Source organism: Mirounga angustirostris, unplaced genomic scaffold (genome assembly GCF_029215605.1).
Source record: "Mirounga angustirostris isolate CCGP_5_RB_7025 unplaced genomic scaffold, mMirAng1.0.hap1 SCAF_13, whole genome shotgun sequence".
NCBI classification, from domain to species: domain Eukaryota; kingdom Metazoa; phylum Chordata; class Mammalia; order Carnivora; family Phocidae; genus Mirounga; species Mirounga angustirostris.
The window spans coordinates 27,908,236-27,924,434 of record NW_026991721.1 but is presented as its reverse complement, the minus strand read 5'-3'; the positions used below and the strand labels follow the sequence as shown (position 1 = coordinate 27,924,434).

General features: G+C 37.0%; 1 protein-coding gene and 1 pseudogene across 1 annotated transcript in view; both read right to left on the bottom strand.

The window, feature by feature from the left end:
- LOC123858003 (doublecortin domain-containing protein 1-like) overlaps positions 1-15,914 on the bottom strand; it is an 86,132-nt gene extending 70,218 nt beyond the window's left edge. Inside the window, exon 1 of the mRNA XM_064576720.1 lies at positions 15,804-15,914. Within this exon, the coding sequence (XP_064432790.1) occupies positions 15,804-15,839 (36 nt within the window). The 5' untranslated portion in view covers positions 15,840-15,914. The remainder of the gene's footprint in view (positions 1-15,803) is intronic.
- On the bottom strand, positions 1,125-3,847 carry LOC123858002 (protein SDA1 homolog; annotated as a pseudogene).
- Positions 15,915-16,199: the final 285 nt, after the last annotated feature.

Here is a 16,199-nt window from a genome sequence, read left to right as displayed (position 1 = left end):
TCTTGTAATTCCTATTTCCTTCATTTAATTCTTTGAGTTCATTTTGCTATTATTTTCCTAACCTTTCAAATTGGAAGCTTATCACATTAATTTTTAGCCTCTCCTCTTTTGCAATTTAAGTATTGAAGGTTATACATTTTCTTCAAGTACACTTTAACTGCATCTCACACATTTTGCTTTGATTCTAAATACAGTATTTCCTTTTTAAATGTTCATCATAATTTCTTCTTTGTCCCATGAGTTAAAATGTCTATTTAAATTTCCCAATATAGGGCCTTTTCTATCTATCATCTATCTATCTATCTATCTATCTATCTATCTATCTATCTATCTATCATCTATTTATTTATTTATTTATTATTATTTTTAACTTAACCATCAGCAAAACCTGCTTCTACTTTCAAAACCCATCTACTCTTCATCACCTCCACCACCCTGGTCCACTAGTTTCTCTTACCTACAAATTGCAAAAGCCTTCTGACTACTTATTCCTACTTCCACCTTAGCCCCTTTCTTTTTTTTTAATTTTATTTTATTATGTTATGTTAGTCACTATACAATACATCATTAGTTTTTTTTTTTTTACATTAAGAACCTTTTATTGAGACAAAGCAAGCAGTGGCCTGAAAATACCACAGCATGAAGGCAGGCTGAGGAAACCAATCTGATTTCTTTTTCCTCTATGGCAGCCCAAATGATGAACTAAAGACACTCCAAGATCACTATTTATACTTAAGGCAATTTATAAAGAGAGGTCTTAACCAAAAAGCCTGTACCTGGCATTCAAAAAAATACTTACATTTTTTGGATGGACTAAAAGACCTAATTGGCTACAAAAAATCTGTGCAGCAGGGACCTCTTTTCAGCAGGTAAGCCTATATACAAGTAAGAATCTCTTACTCTTGTAACATTGTCCTGTTTTAAGAGAAAATGTTTAACTCCCATGCCCTGCAGAAGTCTCTATGACCCCAGAGAAGCACAGACCTATCTCTATTAGAGAACTATTTAAACTGCACTATAAATACACATACAACACACATCTGCCCCCTTCTCTTTCCCAAATAGGCTGTGAATGCCTTCTGTGAGGGGTTATGGCTCATTCATTTTTATATCTACAGTGACAATTAGTAGGCACTCGACATTTTTTTTTGCATGAATGCTAAATGAAAATGATTTTACAACACCACTACTGATTACATTTCAAACATTCCCACCATTACCCATCTCCAAAACAAAAACACTAAATTGCTACCAAGTTTACTATGTTTTTCACAATATAGTGCTTCAGGACTTTTTAATGTAAATAAACGTTTTTGATTAACTAATTTTCAAAATAATGATACAAATTTAGCACTCTTCTTGGAATGGAAAATTTGCTTGGAGATTACTTCATTCTTTTTCTCTTTCAAAAGTGCATCTCGTAGTGCCAGCTGCTTTTCTCGGAACTTTTGTTTCTTGACCGGACATGATGGCTATATTGCGTCATCATAAAGTTCTTCTGTTTTTTCTTCTCTTTATTTGTGGAACTGGAAAATGGGTTCATTTTGGTTTTCTTCCTCACAAATTCTTTTTGGTCTGTCTTTCCAGCCATTGCCATGGCTAGTTTTGTCTCCTTGTCATACTTTGGCTTCTTATGAAGGCGTTCACTGTCCCGAAGAGAAAGTAACTCACCCCTGGGCTCTTCATCACCATCAGTTTCAATGTATTTCCTCTTTTGGGCTTTCCCTGGGGCAGTGTCGTGTTCTTTCCTCATTTGGGCCATGCAGATTTTCTGGAAGTCTTCCTGAGTTAAAACTCGGCTCGTGCTAATGGCTGCAGCTTTGGCTTTGCGCTCCTCCATGGGCATGCTATTGAGCTTCTTGGATATTTCTTGCTGTTCTTCATCAGAAGAGTGGTGCACATCAACCCACTCACCATCGGAGCACTGGGTGTTATATGGTGCTAATATATAGTGTTGCAGAAGTTCATGTACACCATGTTAAGAGACAGCAATGCAACTGCAGCCAAGATATCTCTGGATGTGATGATTGAACTCTACAGAAGAAACATCTGGAATGATGGTTCACTGAGACTGGTACTTTCCCACCCATCTTCATCGTTTTTAGCATCCTCTTCTTTTTCAACTTCTAAAACTTCTGCTCCTGGAATGTAATCTTTAGCATCTAATTCTCCATATTCTTGCACTCTTGCTTCTATGGAGGACTCCATAGGCTTACCCTGGAATTTCTTCTGCAACATCTTAGGATTCAGTGTTCAGAAGAGCTGAATCAAAGTTCTAGCAGACATCATCACATTCTTTTTTTTTTAAATATTTTATTTATTTATTTGAGACAGAGAGAATGAGAGACAGAGAGCATGAGAGGGAGGAGGGTCAGAGGGAGAAGCAGACTCCCTGCCGAGCAGGGAGCCCGATGAGGGACTCGATCCCGGGACTCCAGGATCATGACCTGAGCCAAAGGCAGTCGCTTAACCAACTGAGCCACCCAGGCGCCCGACATCATCACATTCTTATCTCTGTGTGTTTTATACTGAGCCAGGTCTTGGAGAAGTTCTTCAGTCATGGCTAGAGGACATCGAGCTGTTATCTCTTTTATAGCATTGATTCCTACTGTCATGATCTCCCCAGAGTTCTTGTTGGTGACAAAATTGTTGGCCACAGTCATGAGCACTGACTGAATGATCTCTGGGGGTACTAAGTGATGAGATGCTTGGGTAGCAAACAGAAGGATCTTTGTTACTTCTCTTTGGTGGGGCTGCAGAAACCTTGCACAAATGGATAGAAGTTAAAGAGAAAAAGCTTGTGAATTCCCACCAATCTGGAGATGAGGTTCATGAGCATCATTTTCACTTCAAACCTCTACGTAGAGCTCTCGAGCTGCTTTAGTAGTTTTTCTGCAAAATCTTGGGGATCATGAATCAAATGAATAGCTGAAAAGTTAAAGACCCCTGGTTTTTTCTTCTTTTTTTGTTTCTTGAGCACTTTCATAGCCTTTTCCAACCTTTTCTTGTGTTTGGAGCTTTTCTTCCCTGTGGCGTATTGCACTAGCAGGTCTCTTGCTGTTGGTCCTTCATCCTCAGATTCTGAGTCACTGTCCTGTTTCGCCTCTTCATCTTTCCCAAGGAAAAATGTCAAAGCAGCAACTAATATCTTGGTGACCTTAGAGAAACATGCAGTTGTGATCACATTGACAGTTTTGGCATCATTCCAGATGTTTCTTCTGTAGAGTTCAGTCATCACATCCAGAGATATCTTGGCTGCAGTTGCATTGCTGTCTCTTAACATGGTGTACATGAAATTCTGCAACACTATATTCACTTTTTTGTTCTTGTGTTTTGCATTTATATTCTTGATATCAGTGACAATATGTGTGTATAAAATCTTTCACAGAAGCTTATCGTGGCAACGCAGAAGTTTAAAGAAGAGTTCTTTAAACAAGCAAGAGAATGAACAAGCAAACTTCATGGATTGATGAGATTCTTATTTCTCAGCAATATCAAAGCTTTGCAAAATGTCATTCGAAGATCTGGATCCAAGACAGTGTGATTGTAGGAGAGAAGATCTTTCAGCTCTTGAGGAAAATTACTTAAATGTTCTGGATAGCAGTGACCAATCTGTGCCATAAACAACACCAGTTCTACCAATTCTTTGCTAGGTTTGTTTGGTTGTAATTTGAAAATCTCCACATTGGATTTGTAGTGATTATACTGCTGTAGAAACTCCTCGACGTAGGCTGGCGGATCTTGCTTGATCAGATTCTCTAACTGCGGCAGATTGCTGGGCAGCTTGTTATTGTTTCTGTTAGACATGTTGGCTGCTGACTGGCTCCACAGGGAACAGTTTTAAGAAACCCCAATACATCATTTGTTTTTGATATAGTGATCCACGATTCATTGTTTTCATATAACACCCAGTGCTCCATGCAGTATGTGCCCTCCTTAATACCCATCACCGGGCTAACCCATCCCCCCACCCCCTCCCCTCTAAAACCCTCAGTTTGTTTCTCAGAGTCCATAGTCTCTCACAGTTCATCTCTCCCTCTGACTCCCCACCCCTTCATTTTTCCCTTCCTTCTCCTAATGTCCTCCATGCTACTCCTTACGTTCCACAAATAAGTGAAACCATATGATAATTGACTTTCTCTGCTTGACTCATTTCACTTAGCATAAACTCCTCCAGTCCCATCCATGTTGATGTAAAAATTGGGTATTGAGTAATATTCCATCGTATATATGGACCACATCTTCATTATCCATTCATCTGTTGAAGGGCATGTCGGCTCTTTCCACAGTTTGGCTATTGCGGATATTGCTGCTATGAACATTGGGGTGTATATGGCCCTTCTTTTCACTACATCTGTGTCTTTGCGGTAAATACCCAGGAGTGCAATTGCTGGGTCATAGGGTAGCTCTATTTTTAATTTTCTGAGGCCCTTCCACACTGTTTTCCAAAGTGGCTGTACCAACTTGCATTCCCACCAACAGCGTAAGAGGGTTCCCCTTTCTCCACAACCTCTCCAACATTTGTTGTTTCTTGCCTTGTCAATTTTTGCCATTCTGACTGGTGTAAGGTGGTATCTCAGTGTGTTTTTTGACTTGAATTTCCCTGATGGCTAAAGATGATGAACTTTTTTCATGTGTCTGTTAGCCATTTGTATGTCTTCTTTGGAGAAGTGTCTGTTCATGTCTTCTGCCCATTTTTTGACTGGATTATTTGTTTTTTTGGGTGTTGAGTTTGAGAAGTTCTTTATGGATCTTGGATACTAGCCCTTTATCTGTAATGTCATTTGCAAATATCTTCTCCCATTCTGTGGGCTGCCTCTTAGTTTTGTTGACTGTTTCCTTTGCTGTGCAGAAGCTTTTTATCTTAATGAAGTCCCAAAGTTCATTTTTGCTTTTGTTTTACTGGCCTTTGGAGACGTGTCTTGAAAGAAGTTGCACCTTAGCCCCTTTCTACTCCATTATCATAATGATCTTATTATTGTGTAAGTCAGAGCACATCACTCCTCTGACTCCTCTGTTCCAAACCCTCCAGTGGTTTCCCATCTTAATAAGAGCCAAATGTTTTAAAATGGTGTACAAGGCTCTGCAGGATCTGTATGCCAACTTTTCTCTCTGATCTTATCTCCCACTGCTCTCCCCCTCACTCACACTGTTGCTGCCATATTTACCTGTAGACACTGTTTCAGTTTCTTTGCATATCTTGGCATGCTCTTGCCCTAGAGAGCTGCTTGTTCTACAGGTCTTTACTCAAGTATCACCTCAACGAAGTCTTCCCAGGTCAATCAAAAATTCCAAATCTTGTCCTGCCTCACCTGCCCCCCACAACATTCCCTACCCCCATCCTTGCTTCTGTTTTCTTCTTCACTCTTATCACTGACTAACATCCAGAAGAGCGTCTTGTGAAAAGGCTAAGAGCTTGGACTCTAGAGTGAGACCTCCTAAATTTGAATTTTTGACCCATCATTCTTGTTGTGTAACCTTGGGCAAACCTTTCACCTAAAAGAGATGGAAGCTGATGGATAAATTCTTTCCTTTTTCTCCTCCAGGAGAGACACTCCTAAGATCACTGTTTAAATGGCTTCTTGGAGGAGAGCTTGATAGCACATTCTTATATTGGCTTTCCTTCCTTTCCTGCTTGTCCCTAGGACTGCACATCCTAATAAGGTAATAGCACATAAGCCATTTGTCAGGAGGAAGAACAATACCCAGAAGAGGAAGAAGTCAGGATAGGCAGGCAGAAAGCTCAGACAATCACTACAGGGGTGGGCCTACTGTCCTAGCAGTGTCTAACTGACATGACAAAGATAAAGATACAGGTGGGATGGGGAGGCATGCTGGCTTGTTAGACTAATACAGACCAAGATGCATGGCCATTAGTTTATGGAAAAGGAGACCATTTTTTAAAAGCTAGTATAATATGGAAAATTTACTAATTTATATTCTCTTAAAAAAATTTTAGAATCTTGCAATTATATTGAACAATTAATCACATAGTACAAAAAAAGGGTTTTAAATAAGTTATAAACAAAGTCTGGAGTTGTGGAAATTAATTATTCTGAAATGGCATCCATTAAAATGCCCTAATTTGTTTGTGAAATGAGTGGGTAAATAACATTAATTGCATTTAATTAGGAGAAAACAGTATACATAAAAGTTTCAAAATCTCATGAGTAGAGTCTTTTCCAGTCTAGTGTTTTTTTTCCAAGTTAAATTCTAATTTTTTTTATTTTATTATGTTATGTTAGTCACCATACATTACATCATTAGTTTTTGATGTAGTATTCCATGATTCATTGTTTGCGTATAACACCCTGTGCCCCATGCAGAATGTGCCCTCTTTAATACTCAACACCAGGCTAACCCATCCCCCCACCCCCTCCCCTCTAGAACCCTCAGTTTGTTTCTCAGAGTCCATAGTCTCTCATGGTTCGTCTCCCCCTCCAGTTTCCCCCCCTTCATTTCCTTTATATTTTAACACAATGTTTTGTTTAGTAAACATGTTCATAATAATGGCATACAATGAGGTTAACTTATCACACTTCTAAATAAGTAAAATTTGAATTAATAAAGTCTTTCCATATTCCTGATCTTCACTGAGGACCTTTTACCTGTATGGAATTTAAGTCGCAAAGGGCAGACTATGAAGTGTTTATATAGACATGTATCTATTATTATGAATGGAGCAACATGGGGCCGCTCTCCCTTACTAGAGTTACCGGAAGAAATATGTTATGACAAACTCATGTATAGTTTCATTTGAGATGTTCCAATTATCTAAGATTTCACTTAATGTGAGGGATGGTGAAAGAATGGATTTGCATAACTTCTTTAAGAAGTAAGTTGAGGACATACCTGTAACTCTTTTACAACAAAGATACTAAGCATTTCAGAGCAAATCAACATTTGCAGGAGTTTTAGACATAAAAGATCATGAAACTAGAGCTGGGAGAGATGGGAGAGATGAGGGCGAATAGCCTTCTCATTAAAAAATTACTGTCTCATTGACTGGAAGTCCTAGCCATAGCAATCAGGCAACAAAAAGAAATAAAAGTCATCCAAATTGATAAGGAAGAAGCAAAACTTACATTATTTATGGACGACATGATACTCTACATTGAAAACCCAAAAGACTCCACCAAAAAAACTGCTAGAAATGGGGTGCCTGGATGGCTCAGTTGGTTAAGCATCCGCCTTCAGCTCAGGTCATAATCCCAGGGTCCTGGGATTGAGCCCCACATCAGGCTCCCCAAGTCTGTTTCTCCCCTGCTTGTGCTCTCTTGCTACTCTCTCTCTCAAATAAATAAATAAATAAATAAAATCTTTTTAAAAATCTGCTAGAACTGATAAACAAGTTCAGTAAAGTCACAGGATACAAAATTAATTAACAGAAATCTGTTGCATTTCTATACACTAATAATGAAGCTGCAGAAAAAGAAATTAAGAAAACAATCCCAATTACAACTGCACCAAAATAATAAGATACCTAGGAATAAACCTAACCAAAGAGGTGAAAGACCTGTACTCTGAAAACTATAAAACACTGATGAAAGAAATTGAAGATGATGCAAAGAAATGGAAACACATTCCATGCTAATGGATTGTTAAAATGTCTATACTACATGAAGCAATCTACACATTTAATGCTATCCCTATCAAAATACCAACAGCATTTTTCACAGAACTAGAACAAACATTCCTAAAATTTGTACAGAACCACAAAAGACCCCAAATAGCCAAAGCAATCTTGAAAAAGAAAAGCAAAGCTTGAGGCTTCACAATTCTGGATTTCAAGTTATATTACAAAGCTGTAGTGATCAAAACAGTATGGTACTGGTACAAAAATAGACACACAGATCAATGAAATAGAACAGAAAACCCAGAAATAAACCCACAACTTCAACAAAGCAGGAAAAAAAAATCCAATTGGAAAAAGTCTCTCTAACAACTAGTGTTGGAAAAACTGGACAGCAACCTGCAAGACAATGAAACTGGACCCCTTTCTTACACCAAACACAAAAATAAATTCAAAATGGATTAAACACCTAAATGTGAGACCTGAAACCATAGAAATCCTAGAAGAGAACAGGCAGTAACTTCTCTGACATCAGCTGTAGCAACTTTTTTTCTAGATATATCTCCTAAGGCAAGAGAAACAAAGCAAAAATAAATTATTGGGACTACATCAAAATAAAAAGCTTTTGCACAGCAAAGGAAACAATCAACAAAACTGAAAGGCAACCTGTGGAATAGGAGAAGATATTTGCAAATGACATATCCAATAAAGGGTTAGTATCTAAAATATAAAAAGAACTTCTAAAACACCCAGAAAACACCTAGAAAAACAAATAATCCAGTTAAAAAGTAAACAGAAGACATAAACAGACTTTTCTCCAAAGAAGACATACAGATGGCCCACAGAAACATGAAAAGATGTTTATCATCACTTATCATCAGGGAAATGCAAATCAAAACTACAAGGAGATACCCCCTCACACCTGTCAGAATGGCTAAAATCAACAACACAGGAAAAATGGTGTTGGCAAGGATGCGGAAAAAAGAGAACCCCCTTGCACTGTTGGTGGGAAGGCAAACTGGTGCAGCTACTCTAGAAAACAGTATGGAGGTTCCTCAAAAAGTTAAAAATAGAACAACCCTATGATCCAGCAATCACTCTACTGGGTATTTACCCAAAAAATACAAAACAAGCAAACAATAAAAAAAAAAACCCACTAATTCAAAGGGATACATGCACCCCTATGTTACAGCAACATTATTTACAATAGTCAAATTATGGAAGTAAGCCCAAGTGTCCACTGAGTGATGAATAGATAAAGAAAATGTAGAATTTATATATTAAATACACACACACACACAGGAATACCATTCAGCCATAAAAAATGAAATCTTGCCATTTGCAATGACATGGATGGAGCTAGAGAGTATAATGCTAAGCGAAATAAGTCAGTCAGAGAAAGACCCAGACACCATATGATTTCATTCATATGTGGAATTTAAGAAACAAAACGATGAGCAAAGGGGAAAAAAGAAAGAGAGAGAGAGAGGGAGAGAGAGACAAACCCAGAAACAGATTCTTAATTATAGAGAACAAACAAATTGATTAAGGAGTACACCGGTCGTGATGAGCCCTGGGTGATGTATGGAAGTGCTGAATCACTATATTGTACACCTGAAACTAATATTAAACGGTATGTTCACTAACTGGAATTAAACTAAAAACTTTAAAAAGTTACTCTCCCATTGAAGTCTTGGTGTAAAATAGCTAATATTTCCCTCTTTCTTTCTTTCCAAACCATGGAAGGGAAAGGCAAGAGGAACAAGATGCTCCCTTGACGTTAGTCTGTGAGAGCTATCAATTCATAGATGTACAATGTGGAACTTAGATTTTTTTTTTCAATATTGCATGCATCCTGTATTTCTGGTAAACTTATCTGGACTGTGCTGTCATAGCTCCTAGTTATTTTTAGATCCTTTCACTTCCTAAGCTCTCGTGGAAGTGGGAACTACTACAGACATTGGCTTTAGCGCCCCTGTAGCATTGTTGACTTCAGAGGGCTTCCTTTGCCTTCCAGTTAGATGAAGTAAGCCTAAGGGTCTTCTCTTTAACATGAGACATCACAGAACCCAATCCAAAGAAATGAAAAATTATCTTGGGTTTTAAAACTTTCCAAATCTATGACCAATCACTGGCAGTTCTTTGTTTAAGCTACTTTAACCCTTGTTCTGGTGTTTAAGGCACTTTTACTTCATCATCTATGGAAATAGAAATGTGCTACCAGGATAATGAAGGACAACAAAAACATGGATAATTCATTAATAAGCATGGAGTGCTGTTTCTTCCCCCCACATTTTCACCATTGGAATTCTTATGTTCCCATTAATTTCTTTATTGGTTTTCTCTGTGTTCACAATATTCCATGGCACGGCTGGATTTTCAGGAGATGGGCTTTGGTGCTCCCTTAAACGGATAATTCTGTTTTTTCTCTCTCTCATGACAAGAAAAGCCTGTGCTTCTTTGGGGAGTCCAGCTTTTAACTAGTGATCTAAAAATCTTAGTCAAACTGGTCCTCCTTCATCTATTTGTTATTAATAAACTAATAGATTCTTCAAATTCCTGTCTTGGGCCTTCTTACACCTCCCTTTTATACCTTTATAGTACCAGATAATAATCATAATCTCTTAACAAATTACTAAAATGTGTACTTTTAACTATTTTGTTTAACATGGGCCTCTTCTAATAGTCATATTTTAATTTAATAATTTGGAAATTTTAGGGGCACCTGGGTGCCTCAGTTGGTTAAGCATCTAACTCTTGATTTCAGCTCAGGTCAGATCTCCAGGTTATGAGATTGAGCCCTGCCTTGATCCCAAGACCCCAGGACCCTGAGATCATGACCTGAGCCAAAACTGAGAGTCAGCTGCTTAACCAACTGAGCCACCCAGGTGCCTTGCAGGATACTGTTACTTAGATGGATTTCTTATATTCAGTATTTGACTCCATATTCAGGCCCATTCAGACAATCAGGCCAGATAACTTTCTGACCATATGACTGAATGAACTGACTCAACAAACAGCCTTGATTTCTGAGGCACTAAACTTTTTCTGTTTCTCCTTTCTCCCTTCTTTGTCTTTTATTCATCAAGTGTGCCTTCTTCCTTTTCTGGTTCCTTTCTTTTTGACACACAACCTATACTTCTTAAACTGTAGGCTCCATGAAGGTAGCAACCATTATCTCCTTCTTTGCTCTGTCTGCATTGCCTAAATGTATGATAAATAATGGTTAGATAAGTCATAAGTTTGGAAGATTAAATCTGGAATAAATTTAATACATGTGTTTATAGTGACCAAAGTGTTCTGAATCCCCACAACATGAAGGTCATATTTCTTATTTTTATTCACTGTAGTTTATTTACCTGGAAAGTCCTTTCAAGCAAAATATTAATTGCATTTCATTATACACTGATAATATCATCTTTTTACTTTAAAAAATCTATTGTGTAGGAATGGGACTGGAAGAAAATATGGTTCATTCAGATAAAATGGATCCAGACTTTAAATGAAATAGATTGTATTTGAGTAAGAACTATTTGAGTTCCCTGCATGGTAAGTATTTTTTTCTCTTCCTCAAACATGGCAAGAAGTAACTGTACTCTTAGGCTGAGTCATTTTGAAATACATGGTCAATTTGTCTTACTTTAGCTAATTTAGTGCCTTAGTCCTTTCCCTTTGGTTTAAAAGTGAGGACCAGAGTTTTGTTGGGGTACAGTCTTATCTCTCCACACAAAAGCTATTATTCTGTTTGAATGGCTATAGAACTTTGGAGTAGTCCATTTCTATTCCTAAGACCATTTAGTTGTCAAATCTCAGACCATTAACAAAAATGTATCTTTTTAATGGTAAATTTTAAAGGAACCAGGTTAACTTAGGTTTCCTAATATAATTACCATACATAATTTAAATCAATTAATTAATTAACCAAATTACTTTACTTATATACTGAGGTTTGAAAATGTAAGCACAATATCTGTGAAATTTGCAGTAATTATAATTTTTTCTCTTTTCCTTTATAAGAAAGAATACTTCCTTGTGAGGCATTCCTGTCCACCTCCCACCCCATTGGGTGATGGAAACTTGATATTCCAATTAGAGGTGTTCCAATTTCTGCCAATTTAAAACAGCACTTTTTACTTGTCTTTTAAGCTGTGTCCTTTTGTATACGTATTCAACCAAACTGAAGTTTCACATTTCTTACCAGAACTGTTTTTTTTTTTTTTTTTCCCCAGGGATATACCTCCTCCCTTCCAGTTCAGCAAACTGTATACTCTTGGGATAGGGGTCCACGGTCTATATGTGAGTACTTGGCCTTGATCCTCAGAGGCCTCTAAGTATGTGCCTTGTGCTCTTTGGCCACCGGGCAAACTGCTGGCATCTGACCACCACCAGTTAAGGTGTAAATTATCCTGCCTGCTCTGTTTTAGCCTGTTTTTCCTGAACCTCTGGAGAAAAATCTACAATTAGTGCAATTCACAGTTTGGGGGTTTTTTCCTTGGCTTATTCTGGGGCTATTGGTCTCTCGGTGCCACTTCCCCACATTTGGCTCCATGTTGGCTCTCACTACAAACCCAAGTCTCAGACACATAATTCACCTAGCCACTGGTCAGGCTGCCTAACCCTCAGCCTCTGGTATTTTGAAGAACTCCTTTCTCACTCAACAAAACTCAGCTATCTAAACTGTTGCTTTACTACTAAATATAAGAACCTCTAAATGTAAGTCTAAATATAAGAACATCTTCGGGGCTTAAGTAATGACTTCTTGGTTTCAGACTCCATCTGTCTTTTTCCTAAAGTGCTGAGACTCATTTAATCAGTGAAGAGGCACAGGAAATTGTGATTTAAGGGGAAAGAGAAAACTTGATTGAAATCAGAAAACATGACAAAACAACTAAAAAATCAAAAGAAAATATTTTTAAAAAATCTTTAGAGCGTATCATTGACATAGCAATAAAGCAAAGTATACTAAGGACCCAGAGAAGTAAACAGAGTGCTGAAACTGGATTTTATTTTGAGGAAATTTGCCAAAACCCAATGAACTTGAGTTTCTGTTTCCATGGTCTTGCAGTGTAAGGACACAGGAGGCAAATTTCAGGGCCTAGCCAGGGTGGGAGATCTAACAGAAAATTCCCCTCATAAAACAAGAGTCACAGGCTAAATTTCATTGAAAAGGCAAGCCAGAAATAATACCCTCCAGGTGGCTGCAAGTAAACTAGATTGTCTCAAACATTTTCTCTTACAGAAGAGAAAAATAATCTTCATGGAGAATCAAAATACAGGCTGACCCTCACTTGTAGTTTAAAATACATAAATAAAGAGGAAGAGAAAATTAATTATCTGAAAGAAATATGCCTGAAAACATGATGCAAAAATGTACTGTAAAGAGACAAAGACATGAAAAATATGAAAGAGAGATTAAGAGACATGGAGGTCAAAATAAAAAGCTCTAGCTTCCATGTAATCAGGGTTTTCTGTAAAGAATGGAATGAGGGGATATAAAGAGAGAATATTTGATAATGGGTGATACATTTCCAGAAATTCTGCATGATACCAATCCACAGAGTCTGGAACCCGAAGCAGGAACAATAAAATGAAATTCTCTCTCAGACATTTTGTGGTGAAACTGAAAAATACCAAAGGAAAGGAAAGATGCTAAAAGCAGTCAGAGAAAAGAGAGATTGCCTTCAAAGGAATAACATTTAGAATGATAGATGACTGCTGGATAGCAACAATAGAAGGTAGAAGTCAGTGATGACATCTTCCATTTGCTAATGAAAATACCTTATATAAAGGAGGGCAAAAAGACATTTTTATATAAGTAAAAACTGAAAGAGTTTGCTACCAATAACTAAAAGAAAGGTATATGAGGTTGAAGGAAAGTAATCACAGGTGGAAGAACTGAGATGTAAGCAGGAATTATAACAAGAAAGAGGAAAAAACGGGGTTAAATCTAAATAAATATTTGCTACCTATAATGATTTAATATTTTGTGGAAGTTTTTTAAAAAAATAAAATTCCTAATGTCTTGAGGAACCTCCATGCTGTTTTCCAGAGTGGCTTTACCAGCTTGCATTCCCACCAACAGTGTAAGAGGGTTCCCCTTTCTCCACATCCTCGCCAACATTTGTTGTTTCCTGTCTTGTTAATTTTTGCCATTCTCACTGGTGTAAGGTGGTATCTCATTGGGTTTTTGATTTGTATTTCCCTGATGGCTAGTGATGTTGAACATTTTTTCATGTGTCTGTCAGCCATCTGTATGTCTTCTTTGGAGAAGTGTCTGTTCATGTCTTCTGCCCATTTTTTGACTGGATTATTTGTTTTTTTGGGTGTTGAGTTTGAGAAGTTCTTTATAGATGGGATACCAGGCCTTTATCTGTAATGTCATTTGCAAATATCTTCTCCCATTCTGTTGATTGCCTCTTAGTTTTGTTGACTGTTTCCTTTGCTGTGCAGAAGCTTTTTATCTTGATGAAGTCCCAAAAGTTCATTTTTGTTTTGTTTCCCTTGCCTTTGGAGACGTGTCTTGAAAGAGATCGCTGTGGCCAATGTCAAAGAGATTACTGCCTATGTTCTCCTTTAGGATTCTGATGGATTCCTGTCTCACATTTAGGTCTTTCATTCATTTTGAGTTTATCTTTGTGTATGGTGTAAGAGAATGGTCCAGTTTTATTTTTCTGCATGTGGCTGTCCAATATTCCCAGCACCATTTATCGAAGAGATGGTCTTTTTTTCCGTTGGATATTCTTTCCTGCTTTTTTGAAGATTAGTTAACCATAGAGTTGAGGGTCCATTTCTAGGGTCTCTATTCTGTCCCACTGATCTATGTGTCTGTTTTTGTGCCAAGATGCCTTTCAACAGATGAATGGATAAAGAAGATGTGGCTCATATATACAATGGAATAATAGTCATCAGAAAGGATGAATACCCACCATTTGCATCAACATGGATGGAACTGGAGGGAATTATGCTAAGTGAATAAGTCAAGCAGAGAAAGACAATTACCATATGGTTTCACTCATATGTGGAATATAAGGAATAGCACGGAGGACCATAGGGGAAGGGAGAGAAAACTGAATGGGGAGAAATCAGAAAGGGAGACAGACCATGAGAGACTCTGGACTCCAGGAACAAAACTGAGGGTTACAGAAGGGAGGGGGTTAGGGGAATGGGGTAGCCGGGTGATGGGTATTAAGGAGGGCATGTGTGGTAATGAGCACTGGGTGTTATATGCAAACAATGAATCATGGAACACTATATCAAAAACTAATGATGTAATGTATGGTGATTAACATAACATAATAAAATTTAAAAAACTAATGATGTACTATATGCTGGCTAATTGAACATAATAAAAATAAATAAATAAATATAAAAAGATAATATTCGTGACAATAATAGCACATGTTACAAATTGTGTGATTGAAGTTAAGGTTTTCTAATGTTCTTGATTATTTGGGAGAAGAGTAAATACATTTGTTAACTTTAGATTTTGATCATTTACATATGCAAGCTGAAACATTCTGAGTAATAACAAAAAAGAATGGAAATGGAGTGTACAATTTCCAAACTAGTAGAGAGGAAAATGTAATGAGAAAAAAAAATCAATCTAAAAGAACATAAGAATGGAGAAAAAATGAAACACAGGAAAGGCAGGACAAATAGAAAGCAAATAATAATCCAAATATATTTGTTATGGCAATAAAAGACAAGACCAAATCCTTTAGTTTAGAGATAAAGTTTGTCAGATAATTGTTTTTATATTAACTATATGCTGATTATTAGAGACCCTCCTAATGAAGAATATAAAAATACAGAAAGTAAAAGGATGGATAGAAGATATATTAAGCAAATAACAATAATAATAATAATTAGCTGGGCTATTTCTATTAATATTGCATAATTGAGATTTTTTCCAAGAGCTAGAAGAGTCTACATAATGATAAGTTTCAATTCACTAGGGAAAAATAATATTTCTAAATATGTATGTGTCTAAGAACTAAATTTCAAAATACATAAAGTAAAATTTGACAGGCTACAAGAAGAAATAAGTTCATTTTCATAATGAAAGACTTAAACACATCTTTCTAATGAATTGGTACAAAAGCAGAATTAATTGATCTCTTGAACCTAACAACTATAATTTTAAAAGATTCACGGAAATTTTCAGAAAATTGAGCACATACCGGCCTAAAAGGAAACCTCAACAACCACCTCTTACACTAAAAGATACAACCTCATTAAGTTGTCCACTGGGAAGAACTGGCCACATGTAGGTAAGCTTGTTCCAGAGAGGATTTTCAACTCTGGAATGTTTCCACTGGCCTGGCTTATTAGTCCCTTCATGTTTTATGGCCCACCTAAAACAAAATAAGAGACAAAAAGGAATTTAGTAAGATTAAATATCACTTCAAAATATTTTTAAAAATCAGGAAAAATTGGCAATGTCATACCTGACACTGGAATTTGAGGCAAAGTCAAAGTGAACAATTATTTTATAATAACAATGACATAAATAACAATACTAAGAGAAAAAATCAAACAAAACTTTTTAGACATTCAAAGAGAAACTGACATAAACACAATTATTGTGAGAGACATCATTATAAGGCCAACAGATTACCACCAGGTA